The sequence below is a fragment of the Amblyraja radiata genome, chromosome 17 (assembly GCF_010909765.2).
Source record: "Amblyraja radiata isolate CabotCenter1 chromosome 17, sAmbRad1.1.pri, whole genome shotgun sequence".
Taxonomy (NCBI): Eukaryota; Metazoa; Chordata; class Chondrichthyes; order Rajiformes; family Rajidae; genus Amblyraja; species Amblyraja radiata.
Genome location: NC_045972.1, coordinates 48,179,079 through 48,204,523, shown reverse-complemented (window position 1 = coordinate 48,204,523; position 25,445 = coordinate 48,179,079). Strand labels below are relative to the sequence as shown.

The following is a 25,445-nucleotide window of genomic DNA, read 5'->3' as shown; positions in this document are numbered from 1 at the left end:
CCTAAATCAGCCTTTTTTTGCCGTTTTGCTAAAAGATCGTGCTATTTTCTCGCTGGACCGACCAGAATGACGTTTTCTATGTTAACACGTTAATATTAATGATATTATTAACGTATTAGCATAGCATAACTTACAAGAAAACTTCCACCACCAGGGCGATACCCGGGACGCCACCGTCGGTAGTTCATTCGTTCGAGCTGGTTCAGTTTTCTCCAAGATTTATTTAAGAAAGAACTGCAGATGCTGGAAAAATCAAAGATAGACAAAAATGCTGGAAAAACTCAGCGGATGATGCAGCATCTATGGAGAGAATGAATAGGCGATGTTTCGGGTCGAGACCCTTCTTCAGACTGATGTGGGGGGGGGGCGGAAAAAAGAAAGGAAGAGGCGTAGACAGTAGGACAAGAAGGTGAGCTGGGAAGAGGGAGGGGGAGGAGGGAGAAGACAAGGGCTATCTAAAATTAGAGAAGTCAATGTTGATACCGCTGGGGTGTAGACTACCCAAGTGAATTACCCAAGCTTGTCTCCTCACTACATTTACTGCAGGCTCCAGTCACAAATCTGAGTTTGAGTGATCTGTGCAAGGCATTCATTGATGCTGGAAATTCACTGTGGAAATTGGAAAACAAATCTCTCAGAAGTCTTTTAGAGAAATACACAGAGGAACATATACCAAGCGAGTTATCATTATGGAAAAATTATGTTGACAGCAACTTCAACATTGTTGAGCAGAAAATTAAAGATGAAGTTGCATACAACAAAATATGGATCTCAATAGACAAGACAACCGGTGCTGTGGGGAGATATGTTGCCAATGTGGTCATCGGCACACTGGAGGCAGGCCAACCATCAACTGAGTATTTGTTGACATCGGAAGTATTGGAGAAGTCAAACAGCTCAACTATTGCTCAGTTGTTTACATCTGCACTTGCTGTACTTTGACCAGAAGGTATAAAACACAAGAATGTTCTTCTGTTTGTGACAAAGTTTTATTCCCCAAAATGTTGCATTTGACATGCTTAGCTCAAGGACTTCATAGAATTGCCAAGCACATACATAGCTTGTTTCCAAATGTCGATCACCTAGTTTCCAATGTCAAGAAAATCTTCCTCAAAGCACCGTCACGTGTGCAGTTGTTCAAGGAAATGGCACCTGAGATTCCGCTACCTCCTCAGCCTGTTTTGACTAGGTGGGGTAGATGGCTCTCTTCTGTACTCTACTATGCTGCAAATTTTGAAAAGATAAAATAAATCGTCAACTGTTTTGAAGAAGAAGAATCTGCTGCAGTCTGGATCGTCAGTGAAATCATGCAGAAAAAGTCCCTCCACCGCGATCTTGTGTTTATTGATTCCAATTTTGAAAACTTCCCACAAGCTATCACTTCCCTTGAGAAACATGGTGAAACATTAGTGAATAACTCGCAGGTTTTCAACAAAGTAACTGATGATATTCGTAAAGTTCCTGGCGATGTAGGTAAAGACATACAAGGAAAATGTGAGAGAGTGATTTTAGATAACAAAGATCTTGAAGAAATGCAAAACATAACTAAAGTTCTCAAAGGTAGTTGTAATGCACAAGATATCGACATGAATATAGAGACTGTAGCTTGTTTCGGGTATGCACCAGTGACCTCAGCAGAGGTAGAAAGAAGTCTTTCACAACTGAAGCATATTCTGTCTGATAGATGGCATAGTTTAACACCAGAAAATTAAAAAAAAATGCTAGTAATTATGTGCAACCAGGCAACTTTGGTCATTTAATGTAGTGTTCCTTTATATTATCATTTTAAACCATATTTTGGTGGTGGAAATAAATGCCTTTTATGTTTTTCTTTGCCAATAAATGCCTTTTTCGTGCCTTTTTTGTAATTTAAGTATGCCTTTTTTGCCTGCCTATTTCAGTGTTTTTTAGTGCCTAAACATCTTGGCTCTATTGATAAGCAACATTAACATTTGTAAAATACTTGTATACCATAGCACTTTTTGCCTTCACCTCACCAATTTTGTATAACACATGCTTAAATATTTATTTTACCAAAGTCAAATTTCCAACTGTTTGAACACTCAAATCTCCAACTGTTTGTTTTGCTGCATTCTCTGTCCAATCTATCCAATGTGCTTCACTATTCACTCCAACACATCCTGTTACTTTCACTAATTACTATCCTTAAAAATAGTACAACACAAGAACATGCCTTTTGGACCATGATGTCTGTGTCGACACAATGCCAATTTAAACTTATACAATTTCTCTGCACATGGCTGTTCAGCTGCCTGTCCAACTGCCTTTGAAACATTGCTATTGTGTGTGTTTCCACCACTTCCCCTGACTGTGGATTCCACGCATGAACCACTCAACATTATAAAACTTGCCGTATAAATCTCCTTTTCTGAACCTCACCTTAAAGCAAGACATCTAATATTTGACATTTACAACTTAGTGAAAATAGATATGGTTATCTATCCCATCTATGTCTCTCATAATTTGATACACTTGTATAATGTCACATGTCAGACTCCAATGTTCCAGCAAAAACAATCCAAGTTTATTGTACTCTCATTATAGCTAACGCTCTTCAATCCAGGCAATGCCTTTCTGCAATACATTTGTTTAATCACTTTTGTACACAACTGATATCACATTTCTGACAATATGTGAGAACACCCACCCACTATTGTGGACTACAGCAGATAATTTAGCTGGACACTTCTATGGAATACAGCGGTTCTGTTAGAGATGTTATTTTTCATCTGATTGGATATTTTTTTAATTGCTGCAGGAAATGTACAATTTTAATTTCCACTGAAATTAAAGAATAGGTACTTCAAACATCTCTACAATTCCTTTTGTAAATACTAGGATTCTAGTTTCCATGTGAAAATCCATTTGAACTAATTTAGGAAAAAGTGTATACCTTTTGAGGTCATTCAATACTGTGGTGTGCTCATCCACCCCTATTTTGTAATGAAGACTTGCTTTCAGTTGATCAAACTTTGAGGAAATGTCATTTAGCTGATGATGAGCCTCCCGCAACTCTTTTTGTTGACTTTGCTTCTCTGCTTCCAGCAGTATTAATTGTTTAGTCAATTTTGACACTGCCAACAAAAGAAAAAAAGATTAAAAGATTTTTTGAAATGTTATCCATGCTTAGTGAGAAGCTCCATAAGTTGAGAAACTTCAGAGAAGCCATCCACATAATCAAAGACTTGTTCCTCCTCAGTCATTCCACCTTCTCCCTGAACCCGTAAGACAGAAGGTACAGCAGCTTGAAAGCACGCACCATCAGATTCAGGAACAGTTTTCACCCCTCTGTTATCAGACTTCTGAACGGGCCTTCCATAAGCTAGAGGAATAACCAATTTACCTCCACCCCTTTGAGATACTGGTGGCGAGCCAACTCCATTAAACATTGCAATCCTTCTACTGAAGGCACCGCCATGTTTGTCGAGGGTGTGGCATTTCAGGATTTAGACCCAGCAATAATGAAGGAATTAAGATATATTTCCAAATTAAAATGGTGTGCAACTTGGAGGGGAAGCTGAAGGCAACATTCCCACCCACCTACTGCTCTCATCCTTCTTGGAGGGAGCAGAGACATGCATGGAAGGTGCCAAAGTTGCCTCGGTGAGTAAGGCAACAAATTGTGTGATGGTGGTGAAGGAATTGAAGGTTTAGGGTGGGTTGCCTTAGCCTGGATTACTTTCTGGAGTAATATTGGATTTGCACTTATTCAGACAAGTGGAGTATATTCCATCATACATATGGCTTGAGCCTTGTCATGGTGCAAGATACCAAACATTTGGCTTGCTCTTCTAAGCACACTATGGCAATCCAGTTGAATTTCTCGTTAGTGCTGAAGAGTTAAGTTAAGACTCTCTGCAGTTGGCTATGGTCATTTTGTGACATGAATATTGCTTGCCACTTATCAGCCTGTACCTGAATGTTGTCAAAATCTTGTCGTATGCAGGTATGAATATCTCCCATGTCGGGGAGTTCCAAATGATGCAAAGGACATTTATTATCACATACACCAAATGGTGAAGTGAAACTTGACTTGCCATAGACAGTTACAAATGAAATGGAAGAATGTGTAATCATAATGCACCTCCCAACTTCTAACCTTATGATGTGGGGGGAAATCATTGATGAACCAGCTGAAAATGGTTGTTCCCAGGACATTAAATGAGGAACACCATCCACAATTTTCTCCACTTAATGCTTCAACTGCTGTATTTTTGCCTAATTTACCAGTATCCCTTTGCATCTTCTGTTTTCTTCCCTTTTGTATCAAACTATAATACAATTTGACAATCACGTTAAATCAGACATAAATGATAAATAGTTGAAGCCCAACTAAAATTTGCAAACCTAAAAAAAGTGTGGTTTCACATTTTCCTTCCTTTAACTGTCCTCAATGGATGCCCTGCACAGAGGATTGTGGGTGTTGCAACCCCTCACACATGGAGGCATCTGTCAATGGTTGTTCAATGTTCAACTCTGTTCACAAGGTCTCGGCAAATACAGGAGGGAATGTTTGCATGCAGAAAACCTTGGACAACATGGAGGCAAGGGCTAATCAGTGGAAAACAATGTTTCAGTCACAAAAGGGCCAGACAATGACCATCTTCTGCAAGACAAATATAACCATCTCCTTAATGGGATTGACAATGATGAATTTCCCATCAACCATCTTTCTTTGCGCAGCACATGAAGTGATTTCTCCAGAATGTTCATACACTTCAGTTTTACCAGCACACTGAGATGCCACATTCAGTCATGTGGTATCTGACTGTCAAGGACTGTTACTCTCATTTCAGTTCCACAACCTAGCACTTTGCATGTTTGTCTTTCTTCGATTTACAATTGTGAAGTTTATTATTGATTTTAGTAAAATTGTACGCTTCTCCCTTTAATAAAACACTACGTTTAATTTCTCTTTTGTGTCACAGTTGGATCATCTTTCCTCTGTATTACATTTTTAAAGGAATGCTTTCCTAATAAATTACTTAGACAACTCACTTTTTGTTTTATTTTTTCAATTCGCATTGAAGACTTTTGCTTCAGACTTAACAAATTTGATATGTAAAAATTCTGTCTATGACAATTATCAATCACAAAGCAAGAAGGGAACATGAAGTTGTCACCTTATCGTGAGGGAAAGACTTAAATAAATCTCAGTGCATAATTCAGTCAGGCTTTAAAACAAGAAAGATTTACAAAGTCACAAACCTTCCTGCACATGCCTGTTGTGGCTGTCTTTTCCTTTGGCTTGCTGAACCTCCAGCTGTTCCATTAAGATTTGATTTTCCTCCAAAACCAACTTTGCCTGATCCTGCAATTGATGCCTAGAAGAAAATAAATCTCACATCAACCATGCTGCATCCAACACTCGAGCTGGAAACCATGAGCAACATAGACACAAACTGAATGGCAACTAATTATCCATTAATAGAGTTAAGGGCCTGTCTCACTTGCATGTGACTGCATGTGTTTGGCGTGACCAGGGAAGAAGAAAGGAAGAGGTCTCGACCCGAAACGTCATCTATTCATTTGCTCCATAGGTGCTGAGTTTCTCCAGCATTTCTGATTATCCACTCCATCGTAGGCTCATCACTTACATCCATCCAGTCCCTTATAAGTATAAGTATAAGTATAATGTGAGAGCAAAAGTAGCACGGAGTATTGGAGTGATGGGGAAAGCAAGGCATGTTTTGAATGAGAGAGCACTGTATATTCTGTACAGCTCACTTGTGTTACCGTATTTAAATTACTGTGTGGAAGTATGGGGCAACACCTACAAAACCACCTTACAATCACTAAGCACACTACAAAAAAGAGCTATTCGTATGGTAAACAATGTAGGATATCATGAACACACCAATATACTGTATTTAAAATTACACACCTTAAAGATTAAGGATCTGGTAGAATTTAAGACTGCACAAATAATTTATAAAGCAAAAAATAAACTGCTACCTGTAAACATACAAAAACTGTTCAAAGACAGAGAGGGGGATTATAACTTTAGAGGGAAACTAAACTTGAAACAGCATTATGCTCGGACCAATTTAAAAAGTATGTGTATTTCCATTTGTGGGGTGGTTTTGTGGAATGGTCTTGACGAAACGATTAAACAAAGTATGAATATAATGCAATTTAAAAAAATGTACAAAAGATATATCTTTGAAAAGTACAGTAATGAAGGAGAATGTAAATCTCACAGATGTTAATGGTGCTTGTTCTTTTTGTTCTTTCCTTTTTTTTGTTCTTTTTTTCTTAATAGCTTGATTGGAGTAGTTTTATTTGAATTGTCTGTTTAATTTATTTTATTGAATTTTGCATCTGTTAATGGTGAAGAATGGGGGTAGGACTTGACAAGCATAGGCTTCTTCCTATCCCTTTTCCAACGAGTCTAATGTGTATTATGTTGAAATTGGCTTTTGATTTTTTAATTTATGTATGTACATATATGTTATGTATATGTGTATGTGTGTATATGTGTGTATGTATGTATGTATATATGTACATGTATATGTATGTATGTGTGTATGTATGTGTGTATGTATATATATATGTGTATATATATAATTTTCCTTTTATTTATTCAATTTCATCTTTTCTTTTCTTCTTTTTTTTTTTTAAATCGTTCGAAATAAAGATATATCATATCATAAGTATATCTTTATTGTCATTTTCCTGAGTACTCACATACCCAGAGGAAACAAAAAAACATTGCTCAACCAGTGTCCATTCAGTGTGCAGTAAAAAAATAAATAGAAATAAAAATACATATATCATGAACAAATTAAACACTCTACTCTCTACTAAACATCAACAGGCGTTCCGATCGGCAGCGGCACGACAGTGGCTCTGCTGCAGTGTGTCCAGGTTGGTGGTTGGTGCGCGATACTTTGGCAGGGGGCAAAGTCCGTTTATCAGTCTTATAGCCTGCGGGAAGAAGCTGAGGAGCATCCTGCTGGTTTTGCAGCTAATTATCACAGTGCGTTGCATTAGAAAGGCCGGAAGTTTGTCAAGGATGCCTGCCACCCTAACCATTCTCTTTTATTTCTTCTAACTTCTAGGAGGTGATACAGCTTAAAAGCTCAGACTTTCATACTTAAGAACAGCTTCTTTCCCAGTACCATCCAATGCCTGAATCAATCGGCTTTCCCATTCCAATTCCCGAAAGTGCAGCCAGGTACTCTTACTTTTAACTATCTCACTGGTTGAGGGAGAGGAGGCTGTAGAGAGGGAGAGGCGGGAAAGTGGGGGAGGTGAGGGGGAGGAGGGAGAATAGAGGGATAGGAGGGGGGAGTGGGGAATAGAGGGTGAGGAGTGGGGGAGGTGGGGGATAGAGGGATAGGAGGGGGTTAGGGAGGGGAGATGAGATGGACGGAGGGTGGTAGGGAGGGGAGATGAGTTATGGAGGGAGAGAGGGAGGGAATGACAGGGTTGGGGAAAGGAAAGGGAGAAGAGAGGGAGGGATTGGGGAGGGGAAGTGGAGAGGAAAGAAGAGGGAGGATGAAGAGGAGGAGAGAGTGCTGGGGATGAGAGGAAAAGAGCCACGCCTGCACAGTTAGGGGCGATGGGTGAGTGGTGGAATATTGCGTTGGGGGAACGGGACGCGACGGGTCCCTCTTAAATCTCTCCTCTCACTTCAAGCCAATGCCCTCTCAGTTTAGAATCCTCCACCTCATGTTTTTATATCCTTCAAAAAGTTCACTCCTCAGCCTCCTAAGGTCAAAATAAACAAGTCTCAGCCTATCCAGCCTCTCCCTATAATTTGTGAAAAATAAGTTTATAAACTCCTTTTCAGTACCATTTTAAAGTTATAGAATCAGACAGAGGTACAGCGCAGAGATAGACCTTTCGGCCCCCAAATCCATGCTAACCATCAAGCATTTTTACACTAATACTACTTTACCCTACTTTATTCTTGCACATTCTCATCATTGTGTCCCAAGATTCTAACGTTCCTCTACATGTTAGGGGCAATTTACGGTGATCAGTTAACTGCCAACGTGCATGATTTGGGGATGTGGGAGGAAACCAGAGTGCCAGGAAGAGGCCACACAGTCTGTGGGAGAACATGCAAATGGCACCAACAGAACTCGAGGTTATGATTGAAGTTGAGGCAGAAAGTAATGGGTGACCACTGGGAAAAGATGTAGGCAGAGTGTGCAGGAATCCCCCTTCAAAACATTTATACCCTTTTGGATACGGGGGGGGGGGGGGGGGGGGGGGGTGAGGGGGGGGTGGGGGTGAGGATTCAGATGATAGCAGCAGTCAGATCTGTGACATGAAGTGCGCCTCTGATCCACAGTGGGGTAGGGCACAGTCATTAGATAGGGGGACAGACAGCATATTCAGTGGCAGCAAATGAGCCTCCAGGATGCTGTACTGCCACCCTTGCGCTATGACTTGGTGAGGCTTCAGAATATTCTCTCAAGGGGGGTTGGAGAAGAGTTGGCAGTCAGAATTTGTTCTCACATTGGCACAAATTACATAGGTAGGAAAAGAAATAAGGACTTCCAGTGATCAAAGAAAATTAGGCAAAAGATAATAAAAATAAAAGCTCATGGGTAGTGATCTGCAGGTTACTATCGATTCCACGTGTTAGTAAAGGTAGGAATTGGAATATAGGACAGGCAAATGAGTCTGCCAATTCTTACCCTCACTAATACATGCATTATTCTGCAGATCCAGGATCATGGATAGGAACGGATTAGAGGGATATAGACAAACAAGAGTAAATAGATAGGGAATTTTGATTGAAATGGGCAAGTTGGGCCAAAGGGCCTGCTTACATGCCATTTGACTCTCTGACTCTTGAGTTGCTAGAACTCTGGGCGGAAGCTGCTATCTGCTAATCTGCAAAACAGTGGGAAATTCATCTAGCTTTAAATAAGGCAGGTTACATGGACAAAAATGGTGTTGTGTAGTTTTGTATTTTCCTACCAGTCCATGTTGCCCACAATGCCACTCCTTTCACGTTGTTGATGAAGACGTTTATTCTCCTTCACCACCTCTTCCACTCGGGCTCTGAAATTCTTCATCTCCTTCTGTTAATAATTAAGGCCAAATCATGATTAACTGACATTCAACGGTCGTGTACAGTAGAATTTGATTTACCATAGTCAAACCAAAAAAGCAACAAGATACTAAAACTACATAAAGATTAAACCACAGCGGCGTGTGAGAATCCCTAGTGCACACATTATAAGCGGAGACCCACAGCCATCAGTTCAATGTCCGTTCCACACACACGTTCCTTCACCGTGATGTGACCAGAGTTGTACCGACCACCGTCACTCTCTCTGCAGTCCCTATCCGCACGAACGGTCAGAAAGTCATCCACACTCGCACTAGACTCCGGGACAACTGGACATCAGGACAACTAAACATTTTCCTTCAAACAAATATCTGCAATAATTCAAGTCAAATAAGTAGAAACTAAATCATGGAAGATTGCTTGTTAAAACAGCACTACTTGGGGTTTTGGGGATTTAATGTTCTTATTTAGAAAGGATATTCTTGGGGGACCATCCAGTCAGGCTAGAGGCTATTCCTGGGGCAATGTCCAGTAAAGCTGTATGGGTAGAACTTCGAAACAACAAGAGGAAAATCACTTTGACAGGACTGCATTACAGACCCCCGCAAAGGTCAGTGTGAATCAGAAAAACAGATGTAGTATTGGTGGGAGATTTTAACTTCCCTAATATTGTGTGGTTTTAGTTGGGTGCAATTTGCTAAGTGTGTCTAAGAAAGCTTCCTTGATTAATATATAGAGGGCCATATTAGAGAGGTCTCAATACTTGACCTCCGCTAAGGGAAACATCAGTGAGGAACTTTGGGACAGGTTACTGTAATTCTATGTAATACAAGAGAAATATAGGGCTGCTCCATAAGTTAAGGTCCTGAACTGGAGCAAGGGCAATTTGGGAGACATTAGGCAGGAACTTGCAGAGGTTGTTTGTGCGAGTGTTTGCAGATGAGGGAACATCTGGCAAGCGGGGGCCTTTTAAAATACGGTTTTGCGGGTTTGGGCCTGTTTCCATGCTGTATGACTCTACAGCACATGAACAGGCCCTTTGGTCCACTGTCTGTGCCGAACATGATGCCCAAGACCAACTCTTATCTACCTCACATAATCCATATTCCTCTATACCCATGTGTCTATCCACAAGACTCTTAAATGCCACTATCGTATCTGCCTCCTCCACCGCCCCAGGCAGTGCGTTCCAGACATTCACCACCTTCTGTGTAAAAAAACTTTTCAACTTTGGCCCCTCACCTTAAAGCTATGCCTTCCAGTGCCTGATATATTATTAGGTTAAATATTAATATAATTATAATATTATTGATAATTATTAAATATCTTGTATTCATCTGCTGCATACCTCATGTACTTGCAATGTAGCATCCTTTTCTCGTAATCTGTCTTCATAGGCCAACATAAGGGGTGACAAGTACGTCATATCAATCTGCAAGAGATGGTATTGCTTTTCATTATAGGCTGTACATTATTTCATACAGGTGTTAAAGAACATGCAGAGAGTAATTCAATGATGTAATCTCCTTCATAAATGTCCCTGGGAAGGTACAGAGCAAGAAGGGTGTTGCAATATGACATAAAATATTTACATTTGATACTTCAATTCTGCTGGTGCAGGGTTTGACAGAACAGTAGCTTTCACTGGCTACTATTTTGTGCCTTAAAATGTTAACAATTGAAGCAGCCAAAGGTCACTCTGCCCCTCATGCCTGCTCTACTATTCAATAGACCATGGATGATATTTTACCCCAGTGCCACTTTCCTGCACTAACCATCTATCTCCAAATTATCTTAATATCTGAAAATCTATTGATAACTATCTGGAATATACTCAAATTGAGACTTTGAAGCCCTCTTGCATTGAGAATTACAAAAAATCAACATCCTGTACAATACACGAATTTCTCATCTCTGCCTTGAACAACTTACCCAAGACTGACAGTAGACAAAAGTGCTGGAGAAACTCAGCAGGTGCAGCAGCATCTATGGAGCGAAGGAAATAGGCAACGTTTCAGGCCGAAACGACCCGAAACGTTACCTATTTCCTTCGCTCCATAGATGCTGCTGCACCCGCTGAGTTTCTCCAGCACTTTTATCTACCTTCGATTTTCCAGCATCTGCAGTTCCTTCTTAAATACCTAAGACTGACACTGTGACCACTGGATCTACACATTGCAACCAAGAAAAGCATCAAGCCCTGACCTATTATCGATTTAGATGAAGGAATTAAAAGTAACATCTCCAAGTTTGTGGATGACACAAAGCTGGGTGGCAGTGTGAGCTGCGAGGAGGATTCTATGAGGCTGCAGGGTGACTTGGATGAGTTGGGTGAGTGGGCAGATGCATGGCAGATACAGTATAATGTGGATAAATGTGAGGTTATCCACTTTGGTAGTGAGAACAAGGGCATATTATTATATGAATGGTGTCAGATTTGGAAAAGGGGAGGTGCAATGAGACCTAGGCATCCTTGTACATCAGTCACTGAAGGTAATCATGCAGGTACAGCAGGCAGTGAAGAAAGCAAATGGCATGTTGGCCTTCATAGCGAAGACCGCTAAGAAGGCCAACATATTGTTTGCAGTTTTGGTCTCCTAATTTGAGGAAGGACATTCTTGCTATTGAGGGAGTGCAGCGTAGGTTCACCAAGTTAATTCCCGGGATGGTGGGACTGACATATGGTGAAAGAATGGATTGACTGGGCTTATATTCACTGGAATTTAGGATGAGAGGGGATCTAATAGAAACATATAAAATTATTAAGGGATTGGACAGGCTAGATGCAGGAACAATGTTCCCCATGTCGGGGGAGTCCAGAACCAGGGATCATTGTTTAAGAATAAGGGGTAGGCCATTTAGGACTGAGATGAGGTAAAACGTTTTCAGCCAGAGAGTTGTGAATCTGTGGAATTCTCTGCCACAGAAGGCTGTGGAGGCCAATTCACTGGATGTATTCAAGGGAGTTAGATATAGCTCTTAGGGCTAACAAAATCAAGGAATATGGGGAGAAAGTAGGAACAGGGTACTGAGTTTGGATGATCAGCCATGATCATATTGAATGGTGATGCTGGCTCAAAGGGCCGAATGGCCTACTCCTGCACCTATTTTCTATGTTTCTATGACCCAATGAATTTTGTATGTTTGAATGCGAGCATCTCTCATTGTGCTGAATCTCCCCTCATGTCAGCCCAAGAATCAATCTGGTGCATTCGCTTTATTACAAGTGTATCCTTCCTTATACGGGTGAATATCCGTACACACTAATCCACATGTGACTTCACCAGATCCCTACAAAACTGTAACACAACTGAACTCAAATCTTCCTGCATTTGTATTGTTCGTCTTATGTACCTGCATCTTAATATTCAGTGATTAGTATACAAGGACTCGTGGTCAATCTCAACACCTTTTGATCTTTCACTTCTTAAAAATACTCTGCAGTTTTCCCAGAGTGCATGATTAATATTTTTCCATATAATATTCCATCTGTTGTGTCCTTGCCCGATCTATACCCCCAGTACTTTCCACATATTTTTCACTGCCCATGGTGCCATCTAGATTTGTATCATTAACAAACTTTTGATTTTTTAAATGTGGTTGTTACAATCTTTATGAAGAGCATCAGAGAATCAGAATTTTATGACAAATTTGATCCTTTGTGACCTGTTTCAAATAATCACTCGGTGGTAGTTACACTCTCATATGTTTCATCTCAAGTGGCCAGGCACCTTATAATAAATGATGAGGGTCTCTGCCTCTAGTACCCTTTCACACATCAAATTCAAAATGCCCATTACTTTTTGGGTGATTTATTTTCCCCTCTCAATTCCTCTGTAATCCTTCTACTAATTCCCTTAAAGTACCTTAATTGTATGGCACCACCCCCTCCTCAACTCCCACACCCCCAGTTATTGATCACACTGCCTAGAGTAATTGATCCGTCCTGTTCACTCTGTCCAGGCTACTCAATCTTATACTCATCAATTAAATCACTTTTCAATCTTACTTGTTTAAAAAATCTCAACTATATTTCTCCACTTTGACAACATACTTCTTCTGCACCCTTCTTTAGTGTTATCAAATCGTTCCCATCGAGCAGGGACTAGAACTGTTCACAGTGCTCCAGGTGTAACTTCACCAATATTTTATTCATTTCTTGCATGATCCCTCTACTTCTATACTCCAACCCTCAGTTGGTGAGGTTGATGCCCAGTACCAATACCAGACTGGATATATGTATCGCTTTTCGTTGGGACATTTCGTTGTTTTGGTTACCAATCGCAATAATAAATTAGTAAGCACTAAATCAAGGAATAAAATTGAATAGAAGTCAGTAATTTCCATCTACTTAAACTATACACAGCCCAATATCATAATGCAGACATGAGGCACAGCAGGTGCTGGTTTAGCAAACTCTCAAAGTGCTAGAGTATATCAGCGGGTCAAGCAGCCTCTCTGTAGATAGTGGATAGGTAACGTTATGGGTCAGGGCCCTTCTTCAGCCTGATTGTAGTAACGGGGAGAAAGGTGGCAGAGAAGTGGGGGTGGGACAAAGCCTGGCAAGTGATAGGTGGTTAGGTGAGGGGGTGGAGGGTTGATTGGGAGATGGTTGGACAAAAGCCAAAGAAGAAAAGCAAAAAAGTGTGAGATAAGGATAAAAAGAGGTGTGAAATGCAAAGGAAGGGATAGAGGACGGAAGGGGAAAGTGAGAAATAGGCATGGATCGTGGTGGGGCAAAGGGAAGAGAGTGATGAAAAGGGGGGGGGGGAGGAGTGGACTTGTTTACCCCAAATTCATAACGTTGGGTTATGTTATAAGCTACCCAAGCGCATTGGTCCTGTTCCTCCAGTTTATGGCCTCACTCTGGCAATGGGGCTGGGCCAGGGAACGTGCCCATATTAGAAATACATCACAAAGATTTTTGAACTGGTTCATTGTCATGCATCAGTATGGCATGGCATACTCCTTTCTCATGGTCCAGGGAAAAATACAATTCTAAAATTAGACGGAGAAATTGTCTATCTAACATAAACGTGTGAACTTGAAATTGTACTAGTTACTTACAAGCCAAGGTGGAGGTGGCCCTGATGGTGGAAGCCCAGTATGATGGGATCCCTGAAATAAATACAAAATACAAATGTTAAGAGGGAGTAGACAAGGGGCCTACAAGACAGAAGATGCAAGATAAAAGGATTGAAAAGGTGGAAGGGGGGTGTGGAGGAGTCAAGAGTGTTTTATTGTACGCTTGTTTAATATTATATATTCAAAAAGAATACGAGATACGGAACTAGCGGTTATATCATTAGATGCAGAAAAAGCGTTTGATCAGGTGGAATGGATGTATTTATTTAATATAATGGAAAAGTTTCAATTGGGGGATAGATTTTGTAAATGGGTAAGAATTTTATATTCGAATCCTATTGCAAGAATTTTGACTAACCAAATTTTATCAGCCAAATTCAAACTCTCTAGGGGATGCAGACAGGGATGTCCGTTATCACCCTTATTGTTCGCATTGGTGATAGAACCATTGGCGGAAAAAATTAGATCTGAACCTGAAATATATGGCTATAATACTGATACAACAATTAATAAAATTTCTTTATATGCAGATGATGTTTTGATTTATATTACAAAACCGGAAATTAGTATTCCCAACCTGCTAAACATTATAACTAAGTTTGGTGCATTTTCTGGGTATAGGATTAATTGGGATAAAAGCGAGATTATGCCAATAACAGGAATAAATCTAAATACATTACAACAATACCCATTAAAAGTAGTTACAGACAAACTTAAATATTTAGGGATTAACGTAACTAAAACTCATAACTCATTAATAAAATCCAACTATCCTCAACTATTAGATAAACTTAGAAAAAATATTTTATATTGGAAAACACTTCCTATATCCATGATTGGTAGAATAAGTGCCATAAAGATGGTATTTCTACCACAGTTGTTATATTTGTTTCAGGCTATTCCTTTTTTTCTTCCGAAAACTTTTTTTTTTTAAATTGATAATATTGTTAATAGTTTTATTTGGGATTATAAAAATCACAGAATAAATAAAAAACATCTATGCAAAGCTAAGATAAATGGAGGATTAGCACTTCCAAACTTTTTATATTATTTTTGGGCTGTTCAGATTAAGAATATGAATTTCTGGTGGGTAAATATGGATCATGAACCGACATGGTTAAATATAGAAAAGGAAGACTGTCTACCTTTCAATGTAGGTTCGATAATTTTTGCACCAACGGAAGTACAAAAAAAAAATTATAAAGACAACCTAATAATATATAATAATAGACGTATTTGGAAACAAATAGTTAAGACTCTACATTTGGATAATCTCTCATTTAGATTACCAATTATGAATAACCCATCGTTTAAACCTGCTATATTAGATGGGGGGTTTAAACAATGGGATGATTTAGGAATTACAAGGATAGAACACCTTTATAGAAAAGGAAAATTTCTTTTATTCCAGGAGTTACAAGATATTTATGGATTGTCTCCACAACATTTGTTTAGGTATTTACAAATTAGAGATTATATTAAATCCAATACACAAGATTATAAAAATAAAGAAGCAGGATTGTTAGACGAACTGTTTAATTTATATCCAAATACAGAAAAATTAATAGCCTATATATATAACATCATTTTGGATAAGGAGAATCCAATAACGGAAATATATCGTCAAGCATGGGAAAATGAAATGGGATTGGCTATAACAAAAGAAAACTGGGAAGAAAGTCTACAACGAATACACCGGTGTTCATTAAACGCCAGACATATATTGATACAATTTAAAGTATTATATAGGTTACATTATTCGAAAACTAAATTAAATAGTATTTTTCCGAATCTCTCCGCTATTTGTGATAAGTGCAAGAAAGCAGAGGCAAATTTAATACATAGTTTCGTTACATGTCCTAAATTGAATTATTACTGGACAGAAATTTTTAAAGTTATTTCTGAAGTCATCAAAGTTAAATTAGACCCTAACCCAAAGCTAATAATATTTGGAATTCCGGATTTACATCTATCACTTACAGTAAATCAAAGAAATTTCTTTGATTACTGTTTGATAATTGGGAAAAAAATTATATTGAAATTTTGGAAGGGAACATTATCCCCCACAACCAAAATGTGGGCAACAGAGATGATGGAGACGTTACATCTGGAAAGAATTAGATTTGTCCTATTGGACAAGTATAATTCTTTTGAACAGATATGGTCTCCATATATACAGTATTTAGAGAAGTAGCTGTTCTTGGCAACACAGCTCGGCGTGCACCCTGCGGGATTTGGTGGGAATAATTCATTTTTATATTGGAATTAACATATATGTCTTTATTGATACTATCACTTGTAGTAGTGTTATTAACAATGCATATTGTGGTTTTTCATGGTTTTTCATTTTTTTTTTTTCTTTTTTTTTTTTTTTTCGTTTCTCTTTTCTTTCTTATATATAATCAAATTATTATTTAATCACTCTCTTAATGATTTATAACTGTTCTATTCTTTTTCTATCATTATTTCTAAAAAAATAGTAGATAAGTATTACTAGTGTTTTACTTAATGCAAATTGAATTAATTTGATATAAAGTTGTTTGAAGCATTGTAATTGATTACCTTTAATAAAAAAATATATATCAAGAGTGTTTTATTGTCATATGCCCCAGATAGGACAATGAAATTCCTACATGCTGTAAACATAGAGCATAATGGGAGAAAAAAAGTTCAATAGTCTGTTATAGTTCAGAGCTTATTTGCTGTTGTGTTTAATAGCCTGATGGTTGTAGGGAAGAAGCTGTTCCTGAACCTGGACTTTACAATTTTCAGGTTCCTGTACCTTCTTCCCGATGGCAACGGTGAGATGAGTGTGTGGTCAGGATGGTGTGGGTCTTTGATCATGTTGGCTGCCTTTTTGAGGCAGCGACTTCGATAGATCCCTTTGATGGTGGAGAGGTCAGAGCCGGTGATGGACTGGGCAGTGGTCACAAATTTTTGCAGTCTTTTCCGCTCCTGGACGTTCGGGTTGCCGAACCAGGCCACGATGCAACCGGTCAGTATACTCTCTACTGTGCACCTGTAGAAATTCAAGAGAATCCTCCTTGACATACCAACTCTCCGTAATCTTCTCAGGACGTAGAGGCGCTGATGTGCCTTCTTTATAATTGCATCAGTGTGTCCAGGAAAGATCTTCAGAAATATGCACGCCCAGGAATTTGAGGTTTTTGACCCTCTCCACCATTGTCCCATCAATATAAACAGGGTTATGGGTTCTCATCCTACCCCTTCCAAAGTCCACAATCAGTTCCTTGGTTTTGCTGGTGTTGAGAGCCAGGTTGTTGTGCTGGCACCATTTGGTCAGTCAGTCAATCTCACTTCTATACATCACCATCTGTAATTCGTCCCACATCAGTGATGATGGAGCTCGCCCTATGTCCAGCTACACAGTCATGAGTATAGTGAGTAAAACAGGGGGCTGAGCACGCAGCCTTGAGGTGATCCCGTGCTGATTGTATAGAAACATAAAATATAGGTGCAGGAGGCCATTCGGCCCTTCGAGCCAGCACCACCATTCATTGTGATCATGGTTGATCGACCCCTATCAATAACCCGTGCCTGCCTTCTCCCCATATCCCTTGACTCCACTAGCCCCTAGAGCTCTATCTAACTCTCTCTTAAATCCATCCAGTGATTTGGCCTCCACTGCCCTCTATGGCAGGGAATTCCATAAATTCACAACTCTCTGGGTGAATTCCATAAATTCACAACTCTCTGTCGGAAAACGTTTTTTTCTTAGCACCGCCATTCAATGTGATCATCCCTAATCAGTACCCCGTTCCTTCCTCCTCCCCATATCCCCTGACTCCGCTATCTTTAAGAACCATATCTAGCTCTCTCTTTAAAGTATCCAGCGAATCGGCCTCCACCGCCCTCTGAGGCAGAGAATTCCACAGACTCACAACTCTCTGGTCCTCGATTCCCCTACTCTGGGCAAGGAGGAATTTCTTTAGCCATAGGGTGATGAATGACTGTGGCGGCCAAGTTGTTGGGTATTTTTAATGTGGAGATTGAAAAGCTCTTGATTAATAAAGGCATCCAAGGTTTGGGGAAGAAGGTAGGAGAATGGGGTTGAGAGGGAAAGATAATCACCAACAATAGAATAATAGAGTAGACTCCAAGGGCCAAATGGCCAAATTCTACTCCCATGTCCAATCGTCTGCACCAACATAATATTTTGAACAAACTGGGAATACTAACAGAGGTTTGGTGATGAGCAAACTTTGATGACATGCAAAAATAAGAGAGAATAAACTTTAAGATTGTACCTCATTATCCACAGATTTGTATTTAGTTTGATAATGGCTTAGCTCTACACTTAAGCGATGTATTGTCATTTTCAAGGCATCGTTTTCATCCACCAACTCCTGAGCTTGTTGTCGGAGTGAAACCAACTCTATTTTGTCACCTGGAAAAGGCATTCAGTAAATTGAAAATCAGATTGGTACTCGTTCAAATTACACAAATAAATTGTTGATAAGCCTACCCCACTGATGAAAATTGATTTCTTTAATGCTAAGGTATTAATTAGCTCCTAAAAAATGAAAGTATTTCATGTCCCTCCATTCCCTTCATATCCACGTGTGTAAGTAAAAGCCTCTTACATGCCACTACTGCATCTGCCTCCATCACCACTGCAGGTACCCACCACTATGCTCCAAACCCACACGTCTCTTTTAAAGATTGACCCACTCTTCTTAAAGCTATGCCCTCCAGTACATAGAAGATAGAAGAGTAGAACACAAGCACCAAAGAAAAAAATTTAAGGTTGTCCAATCTCTGTTGACCACAATGACGCTCCGCTCACAGTACTATTCAGGCAAACGTCACTGGAAAGATGTTGTTAAGCTGGAAAGGGTTCCGAGAATATTTACAAGGATGATGGCAGGTCCAGAGATTGAGCGAGAGACACACACACCCACCCATAGATGCTACTGCACCCGCTGAGTTTCTCCAGCATTTTTGTCTACCAATGATTTACATTTATTATTGTCACTGAGGTACAGTGAAAAGCTTTGTTTCACATGCTATCTAATCAGACAATACTATACATAAAGACAATCACATCAATCTCAAATACAATAGGTGGAGCAAAGGGGTAGAGAGAGTGCAGAACACAGTTGTCAGCATTGTCGCGCACCAGTTTTATTTCATTTTTAAATCAGGATTTTTGTGTTAAACCCATTGAATGGATACACACATTCCATCAGCCTGCACCAAGGTGGTCCAAAATTGAACCTATGATTATTGGTACATTCGATAATCACAATTTGGTGCCAGTAAGGAAACTGTATTTCCCTCAATATTCACAAATAAGGAAGGAAAATGAATGTCTCATTTGCATCTAGCATGGAGCAAGGATTAAAGATCAAAACCAAATCTATATAAATATTCATCAAAGCATTATGAAAAGTAACTTAGTCATGCTCCCACCTGATGTGATCACCTCCGAAATATTCTTTATCTTTGTCTTTATCTTTGTTTTTTTCTTATTTTGAGATGGTGTTCTGGGGCTTTCAACGCTGGTGCTGCTTTTCAAACCTTAAGAACAGAGTGAAATTGCAATAACTACAGTATCGCTGAAGTTCATCTGAAAATATCTCTCAAGGCAATAACTTTTCTTGGACCAGAGACAACAAAAATAATTTAAGACTCAAAAAAGTAGCTGTTTATCACGTCATAGTTTTAACAGAGCTATTATAAACACATCCAAGATGAATCACAAGAACACGCTACAGCATGAAAAGAAGTCCAAGAAAAGTACATTAACTTTCAGAAATACCTGGTCCAACACTCGGAACAATTACATTTTGGTCCTTCAATTTTCTTTGCATCACTGTGAGATTGTGTAGCAGGGTGAATTCACAAACCGTTTCCTATTGTTCGGGACTTTTACACATACCACCCACATTGTGTAGCATAGAGCATCAGTGATCACAAACTTGTACACTGGGAAGGTCATCATCAAACATTCCAGTCACATCTTGATGATCAGCCATGATCATAGTGAATGGCAGTGCTGGCTCGAAGGCCCGAATGGCCATTTCAAAAAGCTTTTTTAATTACTATCATTGAATGAGTTATATTGTCCATCAATATCTTCCCTTATGTTAAGGGTTCTAAATCAATCATTGATTGATTGTTCTAAATCAATCATTGATTGTTTTGTGATTCTTTCTGTATTATTTTTTCCATCTCCCTCTAGGTACCGATTTCATTTGTTCATGTTATATAATTACTCCAAGATGTATTCAACTATTTTAAATCTCCATCAGTTCAGATTGATTCTTCCCAGACTGAAAGACTGCCAAGGTTCACTCTTTGGACTTGCCACACCTGATTAAGGAGTCTCTTTGTAACTTCCCTCTTAGTTGTACATAACATAATCAGCACTTTATCAGGACATCAACTGGTATCTAAAGCTTTATAACAATTTCTGTTTGACCTGTCAGCAAAATAATTTCTGATTCTGAAAACTATCTGTACAATCAAGATTGTGAGGTTACCTGGGACTCTGCTGAACCCTGGAACCATATGATTCTTTTCAATTATTTGTTGTTCCTGGAAGCGAAACAAATATGTTTTTAACTTGTCATAAAGCAGCTTCCACCCATTTAAAAAGTATTACCAGCTTTATTTTAGTATGCTTCCCTCAGCAATACATTTCACTTGGCAATATAATACTGTTCATAACTCTGATCCCAAAACACAATTCTCATTGTTTGGGAACTTCATACAGAGATATTCTTTAAAGACTATATCTCTGATTCTATGACAAAATTGTAATATGAATGCTTAAATATCTTATGTTAAATTTGTTTAATATTAAAATAGTAGTTCAATGATAAAAGGGGAAGCACAACGGTATCTGGGGATCCTTGTACATCAGTCTATGAAAGTAAGCATGCACGTACAGCAGGCAGTGAAGAAAGCTCATGGCATGTTGGCCTTTATAACAAGAGGAATCGAATATAGGAGGAAAGAGGTCCTTCTGCAGTTGTACAGAGCCCTAGTGAGGCCACACCTGGAGTATTGTGTGCAGTTTTGGTCCCCTAATTTGAGGAAGGACAATCTTGCTAACGAGGGAGTGCAGCGTAGGTTTACAAGGTTAATTCAAAAGATGGCGGGACTGTCATATGCTGAGAGAATGGAGCAGCTGGGCTTGTACACTCTGGAGCTTAGAAGGATGAGAGGGTATCTCATTGAAACATAAGATTGTTAAGGGTGTGGACACGCTAGAGGCAGGAAACATGTTCCGATGTTGGGAGAGTTCAGAACCAGTGGCCACAGTTTAAGAATAAGGAGTAAGCCATTTAGAACAGAGACGAGGAAACACTTTTTCTCACAGAGAATGGTGAGTCTGTGGAATTTTCTGCCTCAAGAGGGTGGTGGAGGCAGATTCTCTGGATGCTTTCAAGAGAGAGCTAGATAGGGCTCTTAAAAATAGCAGAGTCAGGGGATATGGGGAGAAGGCAGGAACGGGGTTCTGATTGGGGATGATCAGGCATAATCATATTGCATGGCGGTGCTGGCTCAAAGGGCCGAATGGCCTACTCCTGCACTTATTGTCTATTATCTTTGTTGATCATCACACTAACATCAATTTAATTAAGATGGAGGCACCCCTTTCTGCCTTTCATAGAGTCTCCTCCTTCCTTCATTCACTTATCCCATCCCACACAAACCACCCCCTCGCCTGGTATCTTCCCCCTGCAACCACAGGAGATGCAACTCATGTCCCTACACTTCCTCCCTCACATACATCCAGGGATGTCAGCAGTCTGCCCAAGTGAGACAGAGGTTATATGCACCTCCTCGAACCTCATCTACTGCACCCTGTGCTTCCAATGTGGTCTCCTTCACATCAGTGGGACCAAGTGTAGACACCCTCTTCCCTTTCTGGATTCACTCCCCTTCCCCTTCCACCTATATTCCTTCCTCTGGCTTCACATTTCATGCCTCTTCTTTCCTTATCTCACACTTTTTGTCTTTTCATCACTGGCATTTGTTCATCCATCTGCCAATAACCCTCCCCACTTCACCTGTATCCACATCGCTTTGTTGCTTTGTTGTGGCCCCATCACTCTTTCAATTTTCTCTCCCCTCTCAATCATAATCAGTCTGAAAAAGGTACCCCACTCGAAAAGTCATCTATGGATTCTGCCTGTCTCACTGAGTTATTCCAGCACTTTCTGCCTGTCAAATGAATTAAAATGAACTATTATTGAAAGTTTAGTGGTTTTACGTTTCTTACCTTAGCTTCCTTCTTGGAACACAAATATGGACAATGATTTTCATCCTTTGTTTTTCTTACCTCGGGTGAATGAACTGGTGAATATTCTGGAAATAGATAAAGAAAAATTAAGGATTTTCTAGGAAAGTCACAGTTGTGCTACTTGTATAAGACAAAGGAGTTGGTGAGAATATTCATCAATTCAAACTATTTAGAGTCCTGAGTGCAGTCCTGGATCATCCAAGCGCCAGGGAGTCACACAGCAGAGAAACAGGTCCTTCGGCTGAACTTGCTTACCAAGATTCCGCATCTCAACCAGTTCCACCTGCCTACATTTGGACCATATCCCTTAAACCTTGTGGCTAATATTGACATTGTAATTTATGTTTGTGACCATGAATAATGAAAAAAGGCAAAGTTTGAGAGCTTTAATTTAACACTTTTATAAAGAAGATATGGATTCACATCAACGCAAACAGATAAAATGAAAAATTAGGTGATTCCTGCATTATGGCCGTTTGGGTTACAGAAAATTACCCAACAGTATTCACAAATCACTACCTACATTTTGAGATGTGGAACATAAATCAGTCTTTCAGAATTTATGTTCAGTAAATAAACAAACAACATTTATTTCCATACCTAATTTACTAGTAGCAAGTTACTGGAGAGTATTCTGATGGATACGACATATGGATTTGGATAGACAAGGGCTAATCAGCATGATTTTGTACGTGACAGATCGTGTTTTACTAATCTGACTGAATTTTTGAAGAAGCAACTAAAATATTTGAGGGCAGAGCTGCAGATGTTTTCTAGACTTCAGCATGGCATTTGATAAGTATCAGCACGGTAGGCCGATATGGAAGATTAGCTCGCATGGGATATAGGGAAAGCAATCCAACTGGATCGAGAATTGGATTGAATAGGAAGCAGAGGGTGATGTGGAAGGTTGGTTTTTGGACTGCAGGCTTGTGACCAGTTGTGTTTCGGGGATAGGATCTGCGCCTTTTGCTGTTTGTGGTTTACATCAACGATTTGGATGAGAATGTACAAGGCATGATTAGTAAATTTCCAGATTACTCTGAAGTGGGCGGTATTGGAGGTAGTGAAAGTGGCTATCAAAAATTAAAGCAAGATCTTGATCAGTTGGGCAAGTGGGCTGAGGAATGGAATTTAATGCAGATAAGTGAGACGTTGCATTCAAGGAAGTCAAACCAGGTTCAGGGCCTACATAGTGAATGGCAGGCCCCTGGGAAGTGTTGTAGAGGGATCTAGGAGTGCAGGTACATAGTTGATAGAAAGTAGCGTTACATGTAGATAGGATAGTTATAAAGGCTTTCGGCATATTGTCCTTCATCAGTTAACTTTATCCACAGTGAGGTTGCCGGTCATACGGAAGCAGTTGCCAGAGGAGGCAGTTGAGGCAGGTACTACAACAACATTTCATGTACATGGACTAGAAGGACTGAGAGGTTTATGGACCAAAGGTAGCCGGTGGGGCTAGTGTAGATAGGACATCTTGGTCGACGTGCAAGTTGGGCTGAAGGGCCTATATCCGTGCTATATAATTCCTCGACAATTTATTGACACATGCACAGATTACATTGCTTTGTGTTACCAAAAGAATAATTTGTGATATGGACCGTTGCTAAGAACACAACCCTGTCCCACCCCCATGAAACAAGTGGGTCAGCTGTAGTATTGATTTTCTCAGATCCCTCAGTTAAAAAGGCCCTACTGCAAAAAATATACACAAATGGCCAGTGATAGCAAAGGGATGAATAAACAACTTTAGCAAAATAAAAATATGTTCTATTTCAACAAAATAACATGAAAATTAGAACTGGAGTTCTAATTAAAATGGTCATGCACATTTCAATGTTTCCATTTCAGTGAAAGTTATTGTCGCTGTTTTAATGTGAAATGTTTTATCATGATTTTTTTAAATTATTATTACGTTGAGGTGAGACAGATGCAACTTCAAATGTCTGTTAATGCCAAAGACATTCATATATATTCAAAGTCAATAAGGGGGGAGAGAGGGAGGGGGGAGAGAGGGAGTGGGTAGAGAGGGAGTGGGGGGGGTGGTAAGAGTGGGTGGGAGGGATCCCTCTCCCCCTCCCCCCAATCCCTCCTTCACCTCTCTTTCCCTCTCCTTTCCCCTACCGCTGCTCCATCTCCGCTGCGGCCCCATCATCGTGAGGCCTCCCCGCTGTAGTCTCGATGCCTCTTTGATGGCCAAGTAAAACCTCAGCCGGGGCACCGCGGGTAGAAGCTCGGGTCGGAAAAAATGGAACGTTAATTTAATTGCGGCCCTTCCTCTGACGTCACTGGAAGCTGGTGGCCGCCCTCTCCCCCTTGCGTGGCATTGTGACGTCATTTGAAGCGGGTTGAAGGATGTTTGTCGTTTAAAAACTTGGTTTTGGTCATTTTTAAAACAATATAACTTGTGAAATAGAGCATGAAATGTGAAGTGAAGCAGTAGATTTTGTTGACGGTGTTAATGCGATTAATAATCTGTGAAAATTTCTGCGCCAGCATGTGGCGTTTTGCCGAAGGTAGACCACACACACACACACACACACACACACTTAATAGAAAAATAGATATCAGTGTAACCTGCTTGCAAGCTCATCAGAGTTCTCCTCGGACTGGGATTGGGAACGTTGCCAGGATCCTCAAGTTCTGCAGACCAGCCATCTAAGGTCGGAGTCCCTAATGGATAGAAGATGTGAGACTCATTGATGTTTGATGTTTCAATAAATGTATTTCTCCATTATGTAGATGTTGTATATATGGCAACATTCAGCAAAGCATTAGATAAGGTTCCGCATGGTAGGCTGCTCTGGAAGATTAGATCGCATGGGATCCAAGGAAAGATAGCTGAATGGATAGAAAATTGGCTTCTTGGAAAGAAGCAGAGGGTGATGGTGGAAGGTTGCTTCTCCGACTAGAGACCCGTGACTAGTGGTGTGCCTCAGGGTTCGGTGCTGGGCCCGTTACTGTTTGTCATCCATATCAATAATTTGGATGAGAACATGCATGGCAAGATTAGCAAGTTTGCTGATGATA

The 25,445-nt window shown here is 39.9% G+C and overlaps 1 protein-coding gene across 6 annotated transcripts in view; it reads right to left on the bottom strand.

Moving 5' to 3' along the window:
* The window catches only part of cep89 (centrosomal protein 89), a 59,235-nt gene that overhangs the window by 19,675 nt on the left and 14,115 nt on the right, over nucleotides 1-25,445 (bottom strand). For 3 of the 6 annotated variants that reach the window (XM_033036416.1, XM_033036420.1, XM_033036421.1), the window contains exons 6-15: nucleotides 24,993-25,088; nucleotides 22,392-22,477; nucleotides 20,644-20,698; nucleotides 19,571-19,678; nucleotides 18,406-18,545; nucleotides 14,120-14,170; nucleotides 10,401-10,484; nucleotides 8,959-9,062; nucleotides 5,230-5,345; nucleotides 2,915-3,095 (exon numbers count right to left, since the gene is read on the bottom strand). In XM_033036416.1, the coding sequence (XP_032892307.1) occupies nucleotides 2,915-3,095; nucleotides 5,230-5,345; nucleotides 8,959-9,062; nucleotides 10,401-10,484; nucleotides 14,120-14,170; nucleotides 18,406-18,545; nucleotides 19,571-19,678; nucleotides 20,644-20,698; nucleotides 22,392-22,477; nucleotides 24,993-25,088 (1,021 nt within the window). The remainder of the gene's footprint in view (nucleotides 1-2,914; nucleotides 3,096-5,229; nucleotides 5,346-8,958; nucleotides 9,063-10,400; nucleotides 10,485-14,119; nucleotides 14,171-18,405; nucleotides 18,546-19,570; nucleotides 19,679-20,643; nucleotides 20,699-22,391; nucleotides 22,478-24,992; nucleotides 25,089-25,445) is intronic. The other 3 variants (XM_033036417.1, XM_033036418.1, XM_033036419.1) reach the window with 3 other exon arrangements.